Source organism: Talpa europaea, assembly GCF_964194135.1.
Source record: "Talpa europaea genome assembly, chromosome: 4".
NCBI classification, from domain to species: Eukaryota; Metazoa; Chordata; class Mammalia; order Eulipotyphla; family Talpidae; genus Talpa; species Talpa europaea.
The window spans coordinates 43485016-43512679 of record NC_140070.1 but is presented as its reverse complement, the minus strand read 5'-3'; the positions used below and the strand labels follow the sequence as shown (position 1 = coordinate 43512679).

The 27664-nt window shown below is 33.7% G+C and overlaps 1 protein-coding gene across 3 annotated transcripts in view; it reads left to right on the top strand.

Moving 5' to 3' along the window:
• Window positions 1-27664, top strand: part of SGCZ (sarcoglycan zeta) — a gene marked incomplete at both ends in the record, with an annotated part of 897398 nt that overhangs the window by 858539 nt on the left and 11195 nt on the right. For 2 of the 3 annotated variants that reach the window (XM_084232793.1, XM_084232792.1), the window contains 2 exons: window positions 2014-2136; window positions 23898-23970. In XM_084232793.1, coding sequence (XP_084088919.1) covers window positions 2014-2136; window positions 23898-23970 — 196 coding nt within the window. The remainder of the gene's footprint in view (window positions 1-2013; window positions 2137-23897; window positions 23971-27664) is intronic. The other variant, XM_084232794.1, reaches the window with a different exon arrangement.

Here is a 27664-nt window from a genome sequence, read left to right as displayed (position 1 = left end):
CATCATATTGGGTCAACATGAACTTGGGGCAGAAACAAAAATGCAGATCATTGGGCCTCCCTGGTGGCACAAGGGGTTAAGATGCAACCTATAAACATAGGGGCGCAGGTGTCATTTGGATAAATACCTAGGAGTGGAATTGCTGGATCATATGGAAGCTCTATCTTCAGTAGGTTGAGGAATCTCTACCCAGATTTCCATAGTGGTTGGACAAGTTTGCACTCCCACCAGCAGTGCAGGAGAGTTCCTTTTTCTCCACATCCTCTCCAGCATTTGTTGTTGCTAGTTTTTTTTTTTTAATACGTGCCATTCTCACTGGTGTAAGATGGTATCTCATTGTAGTTTTGATTTCCATTTCCCTGATTACAAGTGATGTTGAACATTTTTTCATATGCCTGTTGGCCACAATGGAATATTACTCAGCAATCAAAAAAGATAAACTCATGCAATGTGCAGCAACATGGATGGAGCTAGAAGGGATCATGCTTAGCGAAATAAGCCAGAAATAAAAAGAAAAATACCGGATGGTCTCAATCATAACAGGAGTTTAGAAAACCTAAATAAGGGACCAGGAAAAAGAATAACTATAATAAAGAAAAAATCTAAATGAACAAGCAAATATAAACCAGAGACATGCTACGGGGGTGGGGAGCAGGGGGAGGAGGGGTTGGGGTCAAAATAAGGTGGGTGCAATTGTATGGGGAATATAACCAAGATGAAAATGCATACATTGTGTAAAAATGAAAATAGATTTAAGAGATATATAAAAAATTAAAAAATAAAAAGATGCAAACTATGAAGCTATTTTCAGCCTCTGCAGCATGAGTTCAATCCCCGGCTGGCCAGGGAGAAACCCACATGTCACAGCTGACATCTCCTAACTCGATCACTGCTCCCCTCAGCAGTGTATTTCAGTCAATCTGTCTATTCTGCTCTCCACTCTGTCTCTGGTGAATCCTCTCAACCCCCACATCTCTGTCCTGCACCCCAGTTCTTGTATGCATAAATAAATAAATCTTTAAAAAAATTCATCATAGTGTGCATAAAGAAGGAAATAGGCACACAATGTGATATGCCTACACCGCTGACTGCAGGATAATACCTGACAAGAATTTCTGATACATAGTAGAGAAAGGATGCTTCCCATCTTAACAGAAGATCCACAAACTATATGTGTTATGACAGAAGAAACATTGTTGTTGTGAAAATAGCAATTTCTTATCCTTTGACCAGTTTCATTTTCTTGCTGAAGACTTTTGAATTCTCAAAATTAATCATGTTTTCCACATAAGGGAGATGACTTTGCGGATGTGTAAGAGTGCAAAACAGGCCATAAAGTTGGGAATAGATTTCTAATTGTATACCATAATTATATTTACTTAATACCATTTTTCATAATTCAAGAAAATTATTGATTAAAAGGAGCGCTAAGAAAATAAATATTTTGCACATTTATATATGTGTATACAGAATTGCAAGATTTCCTATAAAATGAATTCACATTTGGTAAAATTAAACAGTGTCAAAATATCGATATTAGACTCTAAAATATAGAATAACTAAGATTCATAAATGAATAATGTTTTAGAAGTAGACTATGATACAGTAAATAGGGACGAATTATCTGCTTTCAGATAGAAAAAGAGTTATTCAGCCCACAAGTATGTACTGACCAACCAGTAGGTTATAGTAACAATGCCAAGTCTGCAAGATTTAACCAAGAATAAAGTGGACATCATCTGTCCCAGTGTACATGTAAAGAGCTTTCAATTGGGTAAATCAACAAACCTGAGAACTATGCCAGGCATTAGAGGTCAGCTATATGTCCAATAACCTACCCATCAATAATCACCAAATCCTGATAAGGATAATAATTTTATAAAATACTAGGTCAGATGTAAAAAACTAAATAATATTGGCGTTTTTCTTATTTTTCTTCTTTTTTTTCTAAAATTACATGTTAATAATTTCCTGAACACCAATTTCATTTTTAAACCTTTCCTCTGACCTTAGGAGCTGATGCTGTGGAAGCTCAGTGTAAAAGATTTGAAGTGAGAGCGAGTGAAGATGGCAGGGTGCTGTTTTCTGCAGATGAAGATGAGATAACCATTGGGGCCGAAAAGCTGAAAGTTACAGGTACTGTAGATTGAGGTCTTGGAACATGGACCTGAATAAGAAATTACATTTTTAGATATATGATTCCTATGCCTAAAGTTGAGTTCACAGCACTGGATTTTTCAGTAGACTTCAAATAGAATACTCCAGTTGTGGTTGCAGAAGAGAATACAAATATTACTGATATTAAAGTAAAACTGCATGTCTCTGGCTAAAGTAGGTGGAGGAAAGTGGCTGCGGATGAGAGAGAAAATGTGGAGTGCACACATTGAGTTAAGATACGTGAAAGAAATACAAATGTAAATGTGAACTTTTAAATGAAATGGGGGAAAGGTTACATTATAAGTAAACTAAATTAATATTAAGGGCGCATAATTATCTTCAAAAGTACATAAATCAAGAAATACTGCTAATCGCATATTATTTAGAAGCTCTTAAACTCGTTAATCTAATATTACAGTCATTAAAGTCAACCACCAGTTAAAATACAAATATCAAAAACAAAACATCCCAGAAAGTTAAAAGCAGAACTGGGAGAAGGAAATAATTGAATAAAGACTAGTTCAAATATTTACTTCCCTTTGATTAACTGATTTGTGAATGTGAGACATATTTTTGACTATATATTTTTAAATATTTTTAAATTCCCCAAATGTCTGCATTTTTTAAACAATTTAAATGTGTTTGACTTAGTATTTCCCAAATTTGAAACAGTCCCCCGTAATCTCTATTATATGTATTAACTTTATTAACTTTAGTTTGACCTAAATAAATACATCCTGTGGGTAATGTGAGAGCAATCACATGGTAATTAATGAGTATAGGCTTTGCTCTCCATCTGTTTATGTTAAATCTTGCTTCTAGTTGAAATGAACTTTCTATAACTCTGATTTTCCTTACTCTAAGTGATTGAAAGGATGATAACTTTTGTGCTTAGTTTATACATGTGTACACCAGTGGGTACTTATGCGTTCATATGAGTGTTTGGCGTTTTCTGAGCACAGTGAAGACATTGTATCTTTGTTTTAATTAAGAGATATTATGAGTGTTATTTAATGTCTGAGGTTTAAGTGGATTTTAAGTGGTGAACTTTTAAATGTCAATTAAAATAACAAAAATTCTTAAATGGGGAGCCTCACTGGCATCCCTGGACTGTCATACCACTATCCCTACTGTTCTTCATGGCCTCCTTTCTCTAAGGAGAGTTTCCTACTGAGTAGTTGTAGTCCTCACCATCAGGTTGGTGCTAGGGATGATCCCTGCGATGCCCATCTTCCTCTTCTCCCTTTCTTCTTAAAACTCCTGGAATGATAAGGAAAGGTCCTAGGCGTGCACATGGGACGAAAATTGACATTCCTGGGTTCTGAGAGGTATGAGAACAACAAAAACAAGCAAAATATTCTTAAGAGTTTTGGTTGGAACAGAGCACAAAAAATCCGAAAGGATATTGACTTGTAGGTGCTAACATTTTAGTTGCTGGTTGGTACACAATTGGGGAACATGGCTAGAAATAGACTCATGGGGACTGGGAAATTTGATTTCAATATTTAAGAATCTTTGAAATTTTGTAGTGTATGCAGTAACCAGCTTTGATGGCAACATAATTCTGAGATTGCTTTTTAGGATATTACATACTCAAATTATTTCATCTATATTCAGATATCCCCATGGGTACTTTGCATGTGTAAGTGAAGTGCTAGAGCCCTCTCAGCTTTTATGACTTAATGGAATTGTAACTTTCTCTGATCTTTATATTACCTTGACTTGTCACCTAAGGTTGTAATGAAGCACTATCTTCACAAAATTGGACCCATTGACTGTATTTTAAAAATTTCTTTGAGGGCCTACCCAGTGGCACAGCTGTTGAGCACTGGGCTGCGAAGCTGCCCACAGCCTCTGCAGTGCTGGTTCTCTCCCTGGCCACCGGGTAGGGTCCCACAAAAGAGGGTCCCACATGGCACGCAGACCTCTACTGCCGCCCACTGCTCCCCTTAGCAGTGTACTTCATCAGTCTGTCTGTTCTGCTCCCTGCTCTGGCTCTGGTGAGTTCTCTCACCCTTCTGCACTTCTGGCTGTACCCAGTGCTTGTATAAATAAATAAAATAGGGCCTCCCCGGTGGCGCAGCGGTTGAGCGCTGGGTTGCGAAGCTACCTGCGGCCTCTGCGGCGCCGGTTCGATCCCCGGCTGCTCCCCGGCCACCAGAGGAGGGTCCCACATGGTGTGCAGACCTCTCCTGCCGCCCGCTGCTCCCCTCAGCAGTGTACTTCGGTCCTTCTGCCTGTTCTGCATCCTGCTCTGGCTCTGGTGAATTCTCTCACCCTCCCACGCTTCTGACTGTACCCAGTGCATGTATAAACCAAACAAACAAACAAATAATAAATAAATAAATAAGACATGCCTGTAGAAAATTAAAATAAATAAATAAATAAATAAAATAAAATTTTCTTTGAGATGGGTGGATGATCATCTTTATTTTCCTCTTTTATTCTGGTAGTCTGATTTCCATCTTTGGACTGACTATAAATTGGACTCAACTCAGGGTGAAAAATCTAAGTATTTTTGCTTTTCAGTTAACTACCTTTGGGCAGTCATCTATAGTAACATTATGCTTATCTCTCCTTCCTTCACTTCCTCATTCTTCCTGCTCTCTCTGTGTATCTGTGAATATGTGTGTGTGTGTGTGTATAATTTATGTGTGTGATATAGATATGTGATGTATGTATAGATTCCTACATAGATATGATTCATTCAGCCTTCTTGTCATTTCCTTATGTCAAAAAAAATGAATGCACAGTTTTGTACTTATTCAAAATTCCATTATTTATTCTATATTTTCCAGTATTTCAATATATTTTCCAACAGTCTGTACCCTATGCTTTCAGAAGGTCCTAAATAGTAAAATAATATAATCTTGATGTCATAGTTACAGAATCAAGGCATATTTTTATAATCGGTTGAAGAATAACACTTGGAATGAAAGAAATAACAAATCTATGAGAGTTACCTGTAACAAATAACCTGACTTTTAATCTGATTTTTATATACAAGAGACTCCATACTGATGTCAAATAAATGCTAGGTTACAGAGTATTATAGTTTGATTAGAATGTCCCTAGTGTTCATTTACATTTCTGTTTCACACACATGCACAATCTCAAATTCCTGCAAGTTCCTTATTCCTTTACCAGAATATCACGTATTCTCTTTATAGTAGAATTATTCCTTCCTGTCATATTTCTAAAATAAAGGAAAATAAAGATATCAAAGGCAAATGCAATTTAGAATTCCACATGCTTAGAGGAGAAAATTGTGCATAGCATAGCATGCAATTTAAGGGCGCTGGGATTGATTAGTAATCTCACATAAACTTTAAAGCAGTGCTTGAATCATTTGACAAATAACACTACAAAGAGACACTGACTTTAAGGTCTCATATAAATTAGGTAGCTGTGCTGACAACACATCAAAGTAACATGTGACAAGAGATCTCTGTGAGGTTTATTCTAGAATTTTAAGTTTGTGGCACAAAAATTTCCACTTAAGCAATAGCCATAGGAATTAAAATTAACCCTGACTGACTATATTTTACAGACAATGATATTTTGTACATGGACTTCCTTTGTAGGGCAACAGAAATGGATGCATTTATTTGGACAATGTGTCTATACATGTAAAGCAAAATCATGTGTAACTGAATGCATTTGTATAGTATAGCTAAGAACATTTAACATTTACCATTTTAGAAAGTAGCAGAAATTTTCCTGAAGCAATGAACTCTTCTCAGGGCTCTGGAAGATTAGAAGTATAATGGCAAATGGTTATCCAGACCCACTCCCATTATATATAAAATATACTTGTATATATTTATATAAATAAATTAAATTACAGACTCTGAAATTTAATACTTTCAGGTAAAGTAAATCAACTGAGATTTTCACTGCCATTTGTATTCTAAGTTGCATATTAACTTACAAAACAAAATGCAAGTATAATCATTCACTTTTCTCAAATTAAAGGCATTCGCCCTATAGAATACTTTCATGTTAAATTAAAAACTATTAATTGGATTTAGACCTCTCTTTTTGTGACTACAATAGAAAAGCAGAGAATGGTTGAGTGTGAGAAGAGAAAGGACATCTCTCTTTTTTTCCCTAGGCAGTAGACATTAAACCGGCCATCTGAAAGAATACTGAATCCCAGTTCTGTAGCCATCCTGTGCCCTAGTGTTTTTTTGAAAGCCAAGAGCATCCCTCCTTTGTCTCCGTTCTAATTGAGTGATTGGAAAGATAGACAAGTTCAAATGCTTGTTTGACAACAAAAGAGAAGATTTTCTGAAAAGCTGTCCTTTAAATTAAACACCAGACTTCTGGGTTGAAATCAATATGTTCTGGTTTGTTTTTATTAGTTAGTCCTCTACATCCTTGTTCTTGTCTATTAAATTGACACACCATGATAGGGTCAGCTTTGAAATCAACCTTTCTGTTAGGAAGGACCATTGTTACTTGAGCTGTCCAAATGCCAAGAACATGGTAACACTCAGCCAACAGGATGGAGCTGCTTGGCCTGAATAGCTCCTGAAGATATGTGATTACATCAGGCACTTTAGAAACGTGATATACAATCACTTTATTTTCTATGGTGTGGCATTTCAATTATATGGACTAGGATAAATCACTCAATTCAGTTTTATACTTGTTTTTTTTTTTAACTTACTGAGGATAAAGATTTTAGAAACACTAAAGATTAGTACCACTCAAAGTTTCCCCCCATAATCTTCAGGTAAACTAATTACAGCTTTTCAAGTATATAAATAATGAACTTTGAATCTTAAAAACCTAAGCTGTTTCCTCTGAACATCTTACTGGCAATCCTCTCTGAGAATTCCCTAATTTTACCAAGTCATGTTTAAAAGTTTCTACTTTTAATAAATTAAAACTTTATGAAATGTGATAAAAGACATTAAAGAGGATAGATTATTTAAAATAAAGGACTGTGGCTTGAATTATCTGTGTATGTTGGTTTTTAAATGTTCTATTGATTATTTTGGTGCTATATTTATGTACCTTAGGTCCATAAAATGTCCTAGTTATATAATTTATTCTGCCATTGTGTAAATAGTATTTTATTCCTATAGCGATGAAGTTTTTAAAAATATACACTACTTATAGAACATGGTCTGCTAATTGCTTATAGTTACTTTGTTTCCTTGCTGATATTTGCTCCTAGATTCTGCCCACATTCCTTTTCAGGCTTTCCACTGTCCTTACTTCAGGAAAATTAGGTTGAGCCCCTCTGATGGTTCAAATCTCTCCAATTTCCCTTTTGGTTGCATCATTTTTACTTTGTTTCTGCCAGCTGCTAGAAACAGTTTATCTACCTTCAATATATCCTGTCATTGCATTGCCTCCTTACATGATCCAGATACCTGGATAATCTAGGATCATCTCCCCATTTTAAGGTCAATTGATTAGTAACTCTACTGACATCCTTAAAATTTGTCATGTCAGATTACATACACATAACAATAACATAAATATGAGATATTATTTGATATTTAAAATATCAAATAATTAAGGAATATTTGATATTTTAAATAGTTATAAAGAAAAATAAAACATTGGATGATGTTTGAATAAAGAAAACAAAATAAGAAAAGTGAAAATTCATGAAGTCAAAAATGTATATTCATTATTTTAAAAATGAAAAATTATATACTTTACTAGGTAGGAATATTTGAAATCTTCTTGGAAAAATGTAGAAAGAAGGTTGAAAGATGCTTATATTGTCCCAAATTACAGTCACTCAAACAATGTAGATTTTATTTTTCTCTCATGAAACACTAGAAAGATATACAGGTTTGTCAGGCATTGAGTGATATAAATTCCTTAGAACTTACAAATCTGCTACCCTCTGGCCAGGTTAGTGAACTTCCCCATAAGTTTGAGGCTATCACATGCCATTATCTCTGTGTTATAGAATGGGAGAAATTAATAAAGGTGAAAGTAGAGAGAGATTTTTCTTAGAATATCTCAACCTGGGGGCCTCCCTGGTGGCGCAGGGGTTAAAGACAGTACTATCAAGCTATTGCCAGCCAGTGCTGTAGGAGTTCAATTACTCAGCCTGCCTGGGAGGTGACCCACATGGTGCAGCAGAACTCTCCTGTCTCGCCCACTGTTCTCCTCAGCAATGTACTTCAGTCACTCTGCCTGTTCTGTTCCTCACTCTTTCTCTGGTGAATCCTCTCACCCCCCGCACCTCTGATCTGCACCCCAGATCTTGTATGTATAAATAAATTAATCTTAAAAAACAAAAGAATATCTCAACCTGGAAATGGCACTCATCACATATTTATTCTATTGCCCAAAATTTAGTCATGTGCTACATCAGACTTTAAGGGTAGCAGAGAAATAAGCTGTAACTGGTGTCTATGTTTGTTAATATTTACTTGGGATGGGAATTTCTATTAATGAAGGAAGACTAGATTAAATTAGAAAATGAACCATTTTTACCACAGAAAGTGATTTAATAATAAAGAATCTTATACTGTAACTTCAAAGGGAAAGAATGAAGAAAAATGCATAGTTTAAATATCATGCATTAGGGCCTCCCCAGTGGCGCAGCAGTTGAGCGCCAGGTTGCGAAGCTGCCCACACCCTCTCCAGCTCCAGTTCGTTCGATCTCTGGCCATGGGGTGAGGGTCCCACATGGCACGCAAACCTCTCCTGCCACCCGCTGCTCCCCTCAGCAGTGTACTTTGTCAGTGTGCCTGCTCTCCTCTCCGCTCTGGCTCTGGTGAATTCTCTCACCTTCCCGCGCTTCTGACTGTACCCAGTGCTTGTATAAATAAATAAATAAATAAATAAATAAATAAATAAATAAATAAATAAATAAATCTTTAAAAAAATAATAAATAAAAATAAATAAATGACATGCATTAGATAATATCTGTCTTTAAAATATTTAAATTTGTTCTATTCTTCAATCCACATCAATATCCCTTATTCCATTATACCTATTGCAAAAGACTTCTATGCATGTAATTCTATAGATTTATTTTCTAAAAGTCATTGCATTCAAAAAGTCAAGTCATTCAGGAAATCAGGATCATATCTTCACATTGTCATCTTCATGAACCTGAAAACTTACTTCCACTACTAAGATTCTTTTAATTTGTAATATGGCATTTTTCATATTCCTTCCAACACACATACTTTATTTTGATTTGTCAAGCCTCTCAATCTTCCATCTTTTAACTACTTTAAATGCTTGAAGTCAAGAACTGAGTTTCAATTAAAGTGGACATTCTTACTTTTAGGCAACTCAGAATTCCTAGCATTGAATCAAAGGAGTCAAGCCAAAATCAACAGAGGAATCTAACACTGAAATACCAGGGAAATCATATATAAACATCAAGTCCAGAAAATTAACAACAGAGGTAAATTTGGAGATTGACACAAATTTGATAGAGATCAAATTTGTATGAAGTTCAAAACAAATAATTGGGTTTGCTTTGTATGATGGGTAGAAAGGGTAGAAACCAACCTGAGTATTGCATATCCATTGATGGGTAAAAGGTCTGTAGTTATCTATCACCCATTAGTCTGATGGCAGGTGCACATATATTTCTTTTCTTCCCTCTTATTATTAATTTATGTCAATATGGAATTATAAAGTCTTATTTCATTCAGTAAGTCAAATCTTGTTTTCATTATACATGTTGGTATTCAAAATGCCATTGGAGGACACTTCAAACTAATTCCTCCTGTCTTTTTTGACTTGTTCCCATCCTTAATTGAGCATTTCTTTCTCCTCTAGCAAAAAAAGGGCATATCTTTTTTATTATTATTTTTTCTCATTCAGCTTTAGTATCAAGTATTTTTTTTTCAGGTAGCCTTTATTGTTTTTATTTTTCAGTATAGATTTGTACTTTGAAGGAAAATCTGAGAACTAGCAATGTTCAATTTTGCTGTAGTCACTGATCCCTAGCCATCCGTGTATTCAGAAATAAGACTGTGTTTGGATGGATGGATAGATAGATAGATAGATAGATAGATAGATAGATAACAAATACATATTAAGTCACACTGTATTTTTTATCTATTCATATGTGTTGAAAACCATGAGTTCCCACCAGTTATTCCAAATGAGCATCAGAGTTCATCTAGCTATACCCTTTTCCATAAATGTATCATTCTTTTCCATGGTAAGAAACCTGTCTTCTTTTCAGTATATTTAATTATTTGGACATAAGGCCAAATTTACAAGCCTCAAAGATTTCAGTCCTCTCTAATTCCCTTCCCACTTGGGTCATTGCCCCTCTCATGCTTCCTTCCCAAGTTCCATTGACACCATCTTTGTATCACCCCACATGTCACTAGCCTGTCTTTTTACTTCCTATATTTTTGCTTCTGCTTCCACTAGCCTGTCTCTGCCCTTGGTTGTCTGCCTTTCGGATAAGTAGGAAAGAAAGGAGGAACAAGAGGGAGAAATGGAGAAAAGGAAATGACAGGGAAGGAAAAGGAGAAAAGAAGGACAGAAAGAAGTATATTCCATTTGCCATCTTGGGTCATCCTTCTACTTTTGTAGCTATAGGCCTTTGACCCATAAATGTAGATACAAAGACTCAAAGTTGGTTTCTACATTTAATATATTGCAACATGATTGTAACTTGTAATGCCAACTAAAAATGTCAAAACAGTTATGGGATTAGAAAAACACCATTTGACAATCATTGCAGTAATAATTATTTAAGACAAAAATAGCAATGAATGGTAAAAATGTTTGTGGGAAATGAGGTGAGACTTGAATTTTAGATAGCCACAAAGCATATTTAAAACCTAAACATTAATTGTAAAAGACGAAAGGAAATTTACATTGGTAAACACTAGTTATCATCATCTTCTTCAAATGGTAAAATTACAATTAATCATATCCTAATAATTTAGTTGTTACAGGTTCTGTCCTCCATTTGACAAATAGTGACGACTTGGAAATTATTTTTGAGATACTGTTTTGCTGAAAACAACTAAGACATCTTTAATTTTAACCTATTAAGAACTATCATAGATTTATTCAATAATAAAATATATATATTCCAGACAATGATAGCTTGCCGCTGACTACAACTGTGTTCAGTTTCAAGACACTGTAGCTGTCGTGAAAGGTGAAATGAGGATAGGGGAGTAGGGTTTAGAGAGGAAGAGTCTGGCAGTAATTAATGGAAGGATTCAAGGTGTAATGATTAAGAACATTGCTTCTGTTTGTTTGTTTGTTTTTATAGAGGCATGTTTTTATTTATTTATTTATTATGTTTGTTTGTTTTGTTTATACATGCACTGGGTACAGTCAGAAGCGCGGGAGGGTGAGAGAATTCACCAGAGCCAGAGTGGGGAGCAGAGCAGGCAGAAGGACTGAAGTACACTGCTGAGGGGAGCAGCGGGTGGCAGGAGAGGTCTGCGCACCATGTGGGATCCTCCTCCGGTGGCCGGGGAGCAGCCGGGGATTGAACCGGCGCCGCAGAGGCCGCGGGCAGCTTCGCAACCCAGCGCTCAACCGCTGCGCCACCAGGGAGGCCCAAGAACATTGTCTCTGGCATTACAACTCCACTGTTTTCTCGAAAAGCAATCATGGACAATTTAGCTAGTAGGCCTCAAAGTCACTGGTTCCTCATCTCTATAATAGTAGAATAATAAATAAAAACATCTCACTGAATTTCCATTGAATTAAAATGAGCTGATCTGTGTCAAGCATGATGTTTGACACATAGTAAGTAGTCAAAATGTAAGAAATTGTTATAAAAATATAAAGGCATTTCTTTAGTATTGTATATTTTTGAAATGGCATTCTTCCTCTTAATAACACTTACTGTAAAGACCTCCTAAATGTAGTGTTTTTTCAGTTTTCTCCTTCTATATATACATAATTATTATGTACAAAATAATGTTAAACATTTTATGTAATACCGAAAAAAATACTCAATTTTTGACTGAAGTGACTTAGTAGATTTTTCAGAGGTATTTAAGTGAAAAATGATGTGAGATCAGAAAGTAAAGTAAAATAAAAAATGAATGTAGACATGTATTGCTCATTAAATTTTAGAATGCAAAAGCACCATCAGTAATCAAAATAATGGGACCGATAACATCGGTGTAACCTTTGTCACTGACAATGCAGTCATTCATATTAATTCATTTGCTCTTCAGTATTTAGGGAAATATACATTACATCTTTATTTTGTAAACTGCCTCAAATTAAGTGATTTGCACCAAATATACACAGATATAATGTCAACCAGTGATAGATCTTAGTTTCCTCACTATTCCATCATATCTATGTCAATGTATGCATTACTATATAACATATTCAGATCCTGAATAAGAATTTCTGGAACAAGAAGGAGAGATTCTAGGATCTGACTTATTTAATAGCTGAATCATTATTTCAAGAATATTTATTTAATAGGTTACAAAAGTTGCAGTTAAACAAAAATGAGCACATTTAAATACTGTATATCTGATTTTCTCAACCAATTCATAGAAAACTTCTGGAATAACCTCTCTATGCAAACTGCAGCTATGCAAACTGGAATCTTGGGATATGCCAAATAATGTCAAGGAAAGAAATTGAGATAAATGATTGATGTTATAATCACTTTGGAAAAACAGCAAAATAATCTTGGTCTGTAATTTAAAAGGTCTGTTGCAATTTGAGAAAGAACTAATTCTAGTTTAAATCAGCTTTATATTCATTAATCAGGATAACCTTTGTCTACAAAAGGATCTTGCTAGAGCATGTCAAAATAAATGTTACTGGTCATTTCACCTGTGGAGTTTTGTGTGGATGTGCTCTGTATAGGTGGATACAAGTTCTATGTTTATATGAATAATAACCAGGTGAATCTCTCATGTCACAATGAAAGTGGACAGGCAAGAAGGGGGAGAAGGAAAGAAAAAGGAAACATATTAGAAGCTTGAGAGGCTTGCCTATACTTTCCAATTACTAAATAGTTGCATTAATTTCCTTTTGTTGTTCTAATAATTAACCACAAATTTGGCGGCTTAAAGCAACACAAATTTATTATCTGCAGTTCTGGAAGTTAAAAGTCTGAAATGGTTTTCATTAGGCTAAGTGCAAGGTGATTGCTGGGCTGTGATCATTCCTGGGAGATTCCAATTTGCCTTTTCCAACTTCTCAAAGTCTGTAACATCCCGTGGCTCCTGGCTCCTTCCCTCATCTTCAAAGCACAGTAGCTAATAAAATCTGCCACGCCACCATGTCTCTGATTCTTTGTTGTCTGCCTACCATTTTCACTTTAATGATCCTTGTGATTATTTTGGACCCATTTGGTTAAGTTTGCTCTTTTAAAGTGATCAGATTTACTCTCTTAATTCTATTTACAATCTAAGTTCTTGTTATTTTAGAGTAATATATCCACAGATTTCAGGGACTAGGATTTGTGGTGGAAGGATCAGGATAAGCATTATTCTACTACCATACTATTTGATAAATGATGTAATTCTTCAAACAGGATTTTTACTCACAAAACTGAGAATTCCAGGAAAAATAGGAAAAAGATTATGTTTACTACTTTCTTGTTTACATAATTGGTAATGAAAAATAACTGAAATAGGTGTGAGCATATCTGTGCTTAGGTTAGGCCATAATTTCTCTAAAGTCTTTCTTACCTTGCTCTTCTAAATGGGTGTTTGCCTTTGGACAAGCTATTTCTCCCCTCCATGTCTCTATTTCCTGAACTGTAATTAGTGGGTGTTATATTTTATTGCTCTTAAGTTTTACTGTGTGAATTATATTATTTGACTTATATTATTCAGTATTTAGCGTATGATTGAATTAGTTTAGGTATTCAATAAATGCTAAATGTAATCATCAATATCAGCAGTAGTAGTATTGTTAGCAGTTGCAGCTGAGGTAGTAGTAAGTGGTAGCAGTAGTTGTAATAATAGTAATATCATTTTGTTTCTTGACTAGTTTCTGATCTAACAAAGTTAATCTAAAAAGCAGTGATAATTTGTATTAAAAATAGTTTATAAATTACTTGAATCGATACCAAAGTAGTTTCTCCTTCAAAATGTGGCCAAATTCAAGAGGAATTTCCATAGTGTCTCTTAAAAAATCCGAGACTGGTATATTCTTTCATTAGTGCTTTCTTCTATTGGATGAAGGGGAATTAACTTCATGGAAGGGTGTTTTGGAGTGACTCTGGTATGCTGCTTTTAGTAAGCAGCATGTTATGTCCTCTTATGCTTATGTTCCTAGACTCTGAAAGCAGACATATGCCAGTACACCCTTAGTATGATGCAATAAACATGAGGATTTTCATTCACATCTCTGGCTGAAATCAGATGTGAGTCAAAGAAATATGTCCATGTAGTTAAGAAAATAAAATATATAGGTTTTCATTATGACTCTGGACATGAGCTATTAATTGCAGCTTGCATGATTAGAAAATCAGGAAGATGTTTATTGATAATTTAATCACAATATAAATGTTGCCATTTCTTCTATATCAAGTATAGTACTCATTTATAGGAGGCTTTTGACCCACAAATCATTCAACATCACTCCTTTTCCTACATAAACACAAAACTGGTGTTAACTTATGTTTCATTGTATGGTCTCTTTTAAGTTTGTGACTGAAAAATCAAATTATTATTTGATATCAATTGAATATTTATGCTAGTTACTGTGGTCTTTAAGACAAAAAGATAAGAATAAGCTTACAGTAGTCAGTCTCTTTACTTTTTTTTTGTCAAGTGAAATAAATATCATGAAATCACAACTTTCAAAATGATGTAAGATTTTAATCATTTCAAACTTCCAGCCAAACTTGAATCTTCTCTATTCAATATATATATTTTTTAATGTGGTCATTCTCCCTTTCAATGCTTAATGACAGAAATTCCAAGTTTTAAGACCATCAGATTGATCTTTTGACTGCATTAACTAAAAAAAATTATCTCTAAAGGAGATAATAAAATACTTCTATGTAAAATGGCATCTCTTTGGAATACTATACACTTAAGAAAAATTGTATGCATTCTCTGGAGGTATGTGCCTCATTTTTAGAATAAAACCTGTAAGAGTTCTTTTATGTGTTAAAGTGGAAGTTTTTAAGATGAGATTATGGTTTCTGAATTTCTCTGCGACCTCTGGGCCACCAGGGAGGCCCAGATCACTAACTTTAAAACAAATGTTAAATATACCACACTAATAAGCAATCATAAAACACACAGTGTAGTGTTATATAGAGAGAGATATATAATTTTTATCTTATAGATGAGAAAATTAAGTTTCAAGTTATTATCTCAAAGCCATAGTGCCAGTGAAAATATAAATTTACCTGAAATTCAAGATTTCCATTATATCATGTATCCACTCTGATGTGACTTTCATTGAAAAGCTATATATTTTCTGATATTATGTGTGATGCAATAAATATTGACACACAGTAATTTAACTGAATAGAAAGCTTTGAATTATGTCACTTTGAGACAAATTAATATTTTCTTATTTCATGTAGGCATTTAGTTGCTTTAACAACAAAAACGTTATGTTGTAATTTGAAATGACGGTAGAAATTTGGTGACACAACATGTTATTTAAATTAGCTATCTAAAATAATATTTGACTACATCACAGAATGGTATGTTTTCCATGGGAAAAAAAAAATGTCCTTATCAGTTCCACAAATAATTTAGTCATTTAACACAAATAATTTAGTCATTTAGTCTTATCAGTTCCACAAATAATTTAGTCATTTAACACAAATAATTTAGTCATTTAGTCTTATCAGTTCCACAAATAATTTAGTCATTTAGTCATTTAATTTAGTCTACATTTTGACGTCAAGTTTTATGAACCTAAAGTGGAAAATAATGAATACCACTTTATCTCAGCTCTGAGAAAAGTACAAACATGCCAGACAGGTTGATTTTCTACTATCATGGTCACTTCTGAAAAGAGTCAAATAACATTGTGTTTCTTTTGTGTTTTCCTTTTTTTTTCTTTTTTTTTAAGTAGGTTTTTTTTAATAAACTTTTTTTTTAAAGATTTATTTATTTATTTATACAAGCACTGGGTACAGTCAGAAGTGCAGGAAGGTGAGAGAATTCACCAGCGACAGAGCGGGAACAGAACAGGCAGGCAGACGAAATACACTGCTGAGGGGAGCAGCGGGCACTGCAGGAGAGGTCTGCACGCCATGTGGGACCCTCACAGGTGGCTGGGGATCAAACTGGCACTGCAGAGGCTGCAGGCAGCTTCGCAGCCCAGCGATCAACCACTGCGCTACCAGGGGAGGCCCTGTTTTCCTTTTTTTCAATTATTATTATTTTTTTTTTACAATGTTTGCTTTCTTTTCTCAGGTGTCATCCCCATAGAATTTCCTCCACCAATTCACCCATGCACTATCTCTATAGTCCCTTGTGTTCTTCCTGCCCTTGCCCTGGTCTCTCTTCTTCCCCCTGGCCCTACCTGCAACAGTGTTTTTTGTCAGTCTGCCTGTTCTGCTCCCTGCTCTGTCTCTGGTGAATCCTCTCACCCTCCCACGACTCTGGCCTGTACCCCAGCTCTTGTATAAATAAAAAATAAATCTTAAAAAGAAAACAATGTTAGCCAGATCCTATTAAGGAATTTGAGTTTGATTCTATAGATAATTGATTTACAGAAGCATTTTAAGTAAAAATTACACAATCAAGTTGTGTTGAAGGACATTATTTGGCAGTAGGAATGAAAGAATAATTGGGAGAAAATAAAAGTGATATTGAAATTGTGGAAAGAAAGAAACTGATAAAAAAAAATGTACATCAAGAAAGGGCATCTCAATACCCATCCCTAGCTTGTGGTTTGAGCATTAAGCGCATCATTAAACTGGGATTAATAACAGGAGAAAAAGTCTTTCAAGGGTCAGGTCCTTAAAATACTTCTCCTTATCAATATGTATTAGTTTATATATGTAAGATACCATGTCATGTGCAAGAACAGTGGCATATAAAGACTATGTCTTTGATTTTTCTTTAACCTAGGAAGGGATAACATGCATACTTTAAAAGGTGAAATTTCAGAATAAATGTGATAGGTTCTAGTGAGCATTATAGGTAGTAAACCTTCAATATTAGAGCATGAACAAATGACATTTGCCTTAAGATGTTGTAAAATTAGCAAAGAAATTTCAGAGATGTGTGAAAGATAACAAGTCTGAGCTTATGAATGGGGTCAGATCACAGAAGTCTTGAATACTGGGTGAAAGCAGAATCCAAGAAATAATTACAGTTCTTTGTACAAGAGAAATATCAATAGGTTTAGTAAATTTAGTTATGTGTAATCTGTATTTTGTGGAGTTAGCTGAACACAGGGACACCGTTTAGAATATTAAAAGAACAAAAGTAGGAGAGGTGTTTTATGTTGAAATGAACAGATAATTTCTTTTTGAAGAGTAATGATGCTTTCGGAATTCAGAGCAGCTTTTTAAATGGAGTAAAAGAAATGACAGTTAATAATTTACCTTTACCAATACAGTGGCTCCATTCCTTCCCCAAAATAATTTATTTTCTGTGATTTATAGGAACAAATTCATTTTGATTTGTAGCTAAGAAGAAATGAGAAGAGTTGTACACGTTTTGACATGTTTGAAAAAAAAATTATTTAACTGTGAATGTTAGAAATTGAAAGTACCTTAGAGATCATGATAGTCAGAACCTAATTTTACAAATAAGAAACTAAAGGCTTTTAAATACTTGTCAAAGATCAAAGAAAGAATTAGTGACATAGCTAGGAATAAACAAAATGTTTCCTTATCCAGTCTGGATAAGGAGGGAGGTAGAGAGAAATGCAAATAAAAAATAAAGCAAGATGTGAAGCCTTCCAAAGAATTTAAAATATACATTAGTGTAGGTTCAAACTTGAAAATAATGAATAAATAGGATTTTTGTGAACATCTGGTGTCTTTCATTTTTGACATTTGGTCTTATTTTGTGGTTTTTTTGTTTGTTTGTTTTTTTGTTTGTTTGTTTGTTTGTTTTTACTGAGATACTATTGGTTTACAATACTGATATGGTTTAGTGGAATAGGTTCCCATCTCTTCGGGTGTATGTCACCATTTTTCTTGACTGGTGGGTGTAGATGACTTTGTCCTGTACCTCATCCCTAGTGTATTGATATTTCTTAAGAGTTGTCATGGGAAGAGGGCTGGAGCTTAATGTTCTTTTTCTCTTGAGTTTGGATTCCTGTCATGCTATCTCTTGAAACCATTCCCTTCTTTTACTCCCCTCCAAGAAAAACCTCAAAAAAATATGAATGATCATGATAGAATTTATTGGAAAACCAAAGGCAGTAGTAGGTTTCATTTGGCAAATACTAATATAAATATATTAAAAATATAATTTGGATGTTTCTCCTCTTCTTTAGCTTCCTTACCTACAATGTGAGGTGTCCAGATTTTTTTTTATTTTGGTTTCTTAGTTCCTTTTACATGTGGTTTTTCAATTTTTCTTCTTATTTCTGACTCTTCAGAACAACAAACACTCCATGGCAGACCTTTGAACTCTTTTATTTAACATGTACAGAGGCCAGGAGAAGACTACTCTCTTCATCTCACTTTCAAATCAGTGAAAATATTTGCTTATTTTGAACAGCTTACATAGACATATTAATGAATGTCTATATAATACTAAGTGCCAGAAAGTAGAAATAGAGAAGTAAAAAAGACCCCTTATATCATATAGAGTAAAAAAAAGTTTATATTTTAATATGTGCCTTTCATTTTTATTAACTAAATTTGTATGTATTAAATAACAAAGGAACAAACTTGAAGATAATAAGTAAATAAGAATATCTTTGCCCCAGATATCTAAACAAGTTCATCCTAAGCCCTCTCCCAATTCTAATGCAGGGATTTAAAAAGCTGTCTAAGGTTAATTAGACTGTTCATTATTCTATCTCATTAATTGGCTACCAGGGTGGTGTGGCTATCATTACTCAAATTCTTCCCTCAGTTACAAGAGCTAATCGCTGTGTATTTTTTCATGTTGGCCATCTGTATGTCCTCTTTGGAGACGAGCCTATTTAGCCTTTGCCCATCTTTTGATTGGGTTGTTTGTTTGCTTTTTCTTGAATTGTATGAGTTCTTTGTAGAATTGGATATCAGCCCTTTGTCAGATGTATGATGTGCAAAAATCTCCCAATCAGTAGAATATCTTTTTTGTTTTAGATAGTTTATTTCACTCGGCAGAGACTTTTTAGTTTGATATAGTACCAATTGCCTATATTTTCTTTGCTTTCTTGCTGTTAGAGATGTCACAAAAATATCACTGAAGCCTATGTCCTAGAGTTTTGTCTATATTTTTTCTATGTAATCTATGAATTCAGTTTTTACAGCCAAGTCTTGTAGCAGATCTTAGTGAAAAATCCATTTTTCACAATTGAGAATGGTTTTAACTGTGGTTTATTATATATTACCTTTCTCACGTTGAGGTATGTTCCATCTGTCCTTATTTTTAAGGATTCTTATCATAAGAGAATGTGAAATTGTGTTAAATATTTTCAGTGTCTATTTATATTATCTATGATTACTATCTTTCCTTTTGTTGAATTACATTGATTAATTTTCAGATAATTACCATCATTATGACCATAAAATAATTTCAACTTGGTCATACTATATGTTTTTCTTTTTTAATGCATTATTTGATTTAGTTTTCTAGATTTTGTTGAATATTTTTGCATCTATGTTCATCATGGAAAGGTCTACAGTGTAATTTTTGTGGTCTTTGTCTGCTGTTGGTATCAGGAAATGAAATGGCTTCATATATATTTGGGGGTAACCCCTCTTTATTTTTGGAAGAGTTTGAAAAGGGTAGATATTACTTTATATTTAAAGACTTGGTAGAACTCACAAGTGAATCCAACTTGTCCTGAACTTTTGTTTTTGGGAGACTTTTGATTATTTCAATTTCCGTGTTTCTATTGGTCTGTTCATGTTTTCTATTTCTTCCTGATTCCCCCTTTTTTTTTTTTCTTTATGGGTCTTTTTAGAAGTTTGTCTATTTTGTTTATTTTTTTCAGAGAACCAAATTTTGATTACCTTAATTTTTGGACTGTGTTGTGATTTCTATTTCATTTTTTTTCTGCTCTAATTTGTATTATTTTCTTCCTTCTACTGGCTTTTGTTTTTGTTTGTCCTTTTCCTTAAGGTGAGGGATATGTTTATTAATAGGCTATTTTTCTTGTTTCTATATAAAGTAGAACTACAGTCCATATATATTATTTCTCCTTTTCAGCAAATCATTCTTATTCTTTTGTTTTTGAACCCAGAAATAATCGTGTGGCTGGGATCTAGTATTTAATTGTACCATGAAGTTTGCTTGACTCTTTTTTCCCGGACCATTACAAAATACAACAGTCTATGTTTTCCCTTATTACACAACTTTGCAGTCACTTTAAATTAACTGAAATAGTCTTTAGTGTACATAATCAAGTAGAATTGAATCTTATACCCTTTTGACAGCTATAGACACTTGTTCAGTAAGTTAAAATAAACATATTCATACATGTACACATTACATCTTTTTTTTATCCTTTTATGGTCTCTTCCTTTTTGAGTTCCATGATTTCTATAGGTTATCATGTGAGAATTTATAATACACTCTATTTTTTTTCCTTATGTGAAGATAAATCAGATGTGTACTAACTGTGCCAAATAAACATTAACTGGTCATCAGAATTACTAAGTAAATACAGATGCCTAGTTAATTTTGAATTTCAGGTAAGCAGCAAGTCGTTTTGTAATAACCATTTCCCCGACAAATACTGCATATTTATACTAACAAATGATGTTTTGTTTATATAAAATTCTAAATTACCTTGGGGTCATTTAATTTTAATTGCTACATTTGGCAACCCTCCTATTAGTCTGATATTTGGAAAATATTTGTTTCACTTTTTCACTTTAGAGTTCTGTTTGCTTTTCTTTATATATATATATATATATATATATATACACATATGTTTAATTGAGGCAATGATGGTTTATAATAGTGTATATGATTTCAAGGTAGAAGTCCAAACCTCTTAAGATGTATATTGTCATACCAGTGTGAGACTATGGACCTCAGGTGGGTGAATTTTATCTTTCCTCACTTATTTTTTTTTATTTTATTTATACAAGCACTGGATACAGTCAGAAGTGCGGGAGGGTGAGAGAATTCACCAGAGCCAGAGTGGGGAGCAGAACAAGCAGACTGACAAAGTACACTGCTGAAGGGAGCAGCGGGCACAGCAAGAGAGTTCTGTGCACCATGTGGGACCCTCACCGGCTGCCGGGAATCGAACTTGCACTGCAGAGGACACGGGCAGCTTTGCAGCTCAGTGCTCAACCACTGTGCCACAGGGGAGGCCCTCCTCACTTATTTTCATTTGAGTTTGTCTTTATTCTTTATTTATTGCTGCCTCTTTGGCTCATTCTGGGACAAAAGTAGAGGAAAGAGCAATTTTCACACTATATATAGGCTTGCAGTTACTTATTTATGCTATTAATTTATTCACTTTTCATTTAAGCCCATTTGGTGGTATGATTATCTGTTTATTTCTTTAAGCATCGTCTTTTTTATAAATAAATAATTTTCTATATTGACACTTAGAATTGAGACTTCTATGAGTTCTGAATCCTCAGTGGAAAGTTGAACTTTGACAAAATCCTACTTTCACTTTTTTTGATGTGATGTATTGAGGTGCTATGTGTGCCAATCTGTGGTTGAAAATATATATCACTACTGTTTTTAAACTATGTTTCTTTATCATATCTGGGAATTTTCATGATCATAGGATAGTGGAAATTATTTTTGAAATTTACACATGGGTAACTATACTTTCTGCAAATTATATCTTATTCTAAAATGCCAAATAAGTTTGTTCATGAGACATGAAAATTTATAACTTGCAATACTATTTCAAAGGCACCACATCACAATTTCAAAGCAAGAGTCTTACCAAAACTATTACTTTACTTTTAATGACCCATCTCAAAGAATGTTCTGTTCGCAGAAATAAAATATCTTACAAAAAAGATAAAGTGAAAACTTTGTAAAGAAGTAATTGCTCTAAATTTATGAAATCAGTTAAATCGCATTTTATGCTTGACAGAACCTCTTTAGAAAAAATAATAATAATAATAACATGCACATCCCAAAAGCTACTAAGATCCAGTGAGGAGTCAACCAGACAATAGTTTTCAGCTTATAAACTGAAATCTGCATCTTTAGGAATTTACTGTAACAAAATCTTATAAATTTACCCTTAGGACCATATTATACAAGAGACTCTCTTAGCCTTTGTAATCGTATAGTTTTTATAGCCTATAATACTGTTTTATGTAGAGTCATCTGGTGGTCCTAACACATTTCCCTGTAAAGACATTTTTAAGGAATATTAGTATTATCTTTAATATCCTGGTGGCGATATTTTCATTGCTTATTGAATTAGCTTATTTTATATTATTCTTCACAATAAACAGTAACAGTTTCATTTCATAAGTTTAAATTTTATATGTTTGAAGGCCTTTCCGGTGGCCCAGTGGTTGATTGCTGGGCTGCGAAGCTGCCCGCAGCCTCTGTAGTGCCGGTTGGCTCCCCGGCCACCAGAGAGGGTTCCATATGGCGTGCAGACCTTTCCTGCTGAGCCTGCTGCTCCTTGCAGCAGTGTACCTCAGTCCTTCTGCCTGTTCTGCTCCCTGCTCTGGCTCTGGTGAATTCTCTCACCCTCCTGTGCTTCTGACTATACCCAGTGCTTGTATAAATAAATAGATAGATAGATAGATAGATAGATAGATAGATAGATAGATAGATAGATAGATAGATAATTATATGTTTGATCCACACTGTGTTATTAAGCAATTTTTTCAGAATAATGATGGAAATGGCAGGTCATTCTTACATCAAAAATGTTTAAAGATTAAGCCAAATGAAAATAAAGTTTATTTTAAATGGAATGAATAAAATATTTGTGTAAAACAAAAAAGAGAGAGTTGTTATTCTTTTCTTCAAAAGTGTTTATTTTTGTTTTATATTTGGATTTTGAAGAGAAATTCATTTTATTTTGCTCAGCTAAATTATGGAAAATGTCTGGGAACCTGGAAAATAAAATGGACTCAGTAAATGAAAGTTTAAGTAGAATATCATTCAGTGGCTGAGGAAAATGTTAGTGAAGACCTCTTCAGATAACCATGAAGTCAACTTTAATGAAATCGATCCAAGCAGTTCTTGGTATTATTCCTAATTCCAAATAGGTCAAATAAGGTGTGCTGTTCTCTTCCATTGGGTAATCACTCAAATCAAATGTGGGAGCTGTAAGTGGAAAAACTGCTAAATACCTACAAAACATTTATATCTAACTAATAACATAATTTATTGGATTCATGTTTATTATTTCCATTCAGCTCTGTTTGTAAAAAGACAGAACTGAATGTTTTCACTTTCCCTCTTTCAAATTCATGGAAAGAAAGGGAAGGAGATGGGCCTTTGTCTTTGAACAGAGGGAAAACATGTTTCTCAATCTGATTTATATAAATAAAACATGCAACATTTAAATTTACGTTCCATGGCCCTTCAATATCTTGAATTCTTTTTTCAGATCTGCCCTTTGATGTTCTGTACTCCTCTTTCTATTTGCTCCCATTTTCTGGAAGTATATTTGATGCATAAAAGTAGAAATGAAATCTTATGTGCCTGTCTACTTGTTCACACTTACTACTGAATTCATGTTACCCCAGGCACTGAAGGAGCAGTATTTGGGCACTCTGTCGAGACACCACACATCAGAGCAGAACCTTCTCAAGACCTTAGGTAAGTCCTAATGCTTTTACCTGTGTCATAGCTTCCATCACTACTAATCATCTTTTATATATGGAGAACCTTTCATAAATAGAAAATGTGCTATCTATTTGCATAAAATAATTGACATTCCTTGCCTGCCTGGTGACCAGATAATCAAGTATTTGATTAAGAGTAAGAAAATATGAGTTTTTGTTCAAACTTATTTTCTCCCACTTTTCCCCTAATAAGTACACCATGAGTATAAATATGAACATATCAGAAAAGTAGCATGTGGATAAAAAAAGAAAAGGCAGTTTTAGAGAAAGTTAAAAGGAAAACTGATAAAAATAAGGACTCTGGAAAATCTGACATAGAACAATGCTGTGCAGGCATACACAGATATAAAGAAAGGGGATGCAGCAAATATGAGACAGCTGTCAGGGGTCAGCAAGTATTATGCAGAGGGAAGTACGGAAGTAAATGTAAATAGCAATCAGAAAAGGCAGAACTTCATAGCCCAAAGGTGGGTTCTTTACTTTCATATTTCCAATGCAATAAGCTACTTCCAAACTTTTGCTGTTTCTAAAAGGCACAGTTAAACATAAATGTCCTCACTACCTATAAGATTGTGAGATGAAAATTTTATAGGAAATTCTCTCAGATTAATCATGACAACTTTTGATGATATTTGAAATATTAAAATCAGTAACTGATCCATGGACATTATTAATGGAAAATATAAGTTAAGATCTAGGAAACTAGTGATGTCTTACATAATTTATGGAATAATCATTTCACAATGTATACATTTATCAAATCATTGAGATGTACACCTTAGCTAATACATCATCATATGTTACTAAAAAAGATTTTTCTTACAATAGATTTTCAATAGGCAAATTATATTCCAAATGCATTTGCTGTGCTATGAAAAACAAAGTAGTGATATTAAAAAAATTAAATCATGTATTGAAGATCACATTTAAAACTGAATCAGAATATCAGCCTGAGAGATAAAATTTTATCTTGGAAACCACAATAAAAACACTAAGCAATAAAACCATTTTATTTCATAAAGAGCGGTAATGTTTCCTCCCATCCAAATGAGTAAGAAAATGTTCAAATGAAAACAGGAAAATAAAGCTGAAAATGTTAATGCAAAACTTATTTATATTTTTAAGATAGTAAATTATTCAGAACTTTATAGTTCTACTACACAACTTGCTAGAGAACTGTTTCTCACTTCTTGAAGAACATAGAGTCAAACCAGTTAACAATAACAAGAGAAGGCAGTGGTCTTCATCTGATCAATGTAACAATTATCACTCTATGCCAACACCCCACGGATTCAGGGGGATTAAAGTGAGTTGTAGTCTTGATGTGTGGCCTTTTCCTCAGGAATTCTATATTCTGTATGTAATTAAATTTATGCCTCTCCACCTATCAAGTTTGAATGTCCCATGGGAACACAATCTGCTTCTCCCTTGCTTATCTGTTATGTGATAGCAGCCAACAGTGTATCTCACATTACAGTGTCTGATAAATAGTTGTTAATCGAAATTACTGAAACTGAGCAAAACTGAATAACAAGCACACTAATCAGATGTGTGAAAGGAATGTGACATCAGTTGTTGTTGCATTATTAAGAAATATGTCAATAGCGTTGATTCCAGTTTTTTTTTGAAATGTTTTAATGCAAGTGCCATAATTTAGAGATTTATTCAGTAAAAAAATCTAAAGTAACTGAGATCTAAAAGAAACAGTTTTTTCCTCCTAAAATTAGTAATTATGCACTCATGTTTGATTTTTCACTATGAAAAGTCTATTGCCAAAAGAGAAATAAGAATTAACTGCTATTTTAATTACCTTGCTAACAGGTCTCAAAATTCATATGTATGAATTTGAATTAAAATATAGTTAGTAGATAGCCTTTCTGGTTTTTACTTTCTAATTGTTCATCAATTATTTAAACATTGAGCTAAACTAAGCTTATGTGCTAGTGCTGAAAGCAGATTAGCAACCCCCAAGATGAGTGTTACTGATCTAAATTCCAAAACTGAGAAAGAAACAAAGCACAATAATGATAGGGATATTCAATTATTCATTTGTGTGCTGAAGATTAAAAGCAGAATGTCTGAGAAGATATTTACAAGTCTTGCTGACAATTTTCCTTTTAGGACAATAAAAAGTTCTCTTAGTCTACACCTAATTCTAATCAACAATGTGAGACTGTTTGGCTAAGAGAATAGAATGGTAATTTGAGAGCAATTAGCTATGTTGTCTGTTTTTGTAAAGAATAAAAATCTTTAGAAAGGAACAATTCAAAAAGTTGATTATGGAAAATAAATAATATTGTATTTGAAAATACTATTTCCATAATTTGTTTATTCAACAGATGTTTCATGTTGGTTTAATATGTGCCAAGTTCTGTGCTAATTTTCATGTGCATTTTTAACCTACATGTGTAGATTTTCTGTGACTATTTTTGTACAGTGTGGTATTAATTTTCACTTAAATATACGTGTGCTCAATAACCAGTAATGACACAAAGTATTTGCCTGTAATAATCCAAGTAGGAATGTTTTTCACTTTTTTATTTCTTAAATGAATGTTTATAACTCAAAATTTCTGCATTCTGCAGCAGGATGTGTTGAAATCCACATATATAATATCTATTGCCCAAAAATTGTTTGATCTGATTTTCATTAACTGTTCAAGAATGAGATAAGACAAGAATCTGGACTTGGAATCAGTGGAATAAATTAATGTTTAATGATCTAATTGGGATCTTTTCATCATTTTCATTCTTTTATGAATATAATTAAAAAACTGCAATGTTAAGGTTTATAGGCTTCAATTAATCTGTGTAAATTCATATTTTAATTTGCATCGTTCTTCTATTCAAGGAAAAACCACCATTTATTAAGGAGTAAGGATCTTGCTGAGGCATTATGTCAATAAAGGGGCAAATTAGTTTGCTGGTCATTTTTTACTTTTCCTATTCCTCTCCCCTTCCTTACATTTCCCTCCCTCCCCTCCCCTCTCCTTTCTCTCTCTTTTTTCCTCTCTTTCTTCCTTCTTTTTTTTTGTGTTCATATATTAATTTAGCATTTACAGCAAATGAAAAGTATAAGCAGCTTGTCTTAGCTTGCACTTTTAGGAATAGGAAGCAACAACTGATCTAGAGATTTCTTTTATTTGAAAGAAGAAACTATAATGGGGTGTGCTAATGGGCAGAAAACCACAAAAATATAGGACAACAATGTGATTTGCATCAGAAGAAATCTCACCATAGCCCGAAGTGATTAGGCAGTAAAATTTCTTATATGTTCAGGTAACAGTTTGTGTTGATTATCTTGGTTCTTAAAATACATTTCTATTCAAGTGTCCATTAATGCCATTAAACCTCAATAATCAATGAGTCCCTACTATATTTCTGGCACTGTGCTAATATTTACCAAGCACAAAGTTAAATGATCCCTAAGTTATGATTAAGTTTCTGTTAGCAATTGCATCTTTGCAATTGCTTTCAGTAGCAATTGCCACTGAAAGAAGTCTGAAATCTATGTTCAGAGTGCTGAGATTTCTTCTAGAGACCTAGAAGAAATTCAAGTTTCACTCATTTCAAATTTTAGAATTGCATAATACCTTAAAAACAAACTTTTGTTGTCTCTTTGGTACATAAACACCCTAAAAAACAGAATTTTTTTGGAAAACAAACATG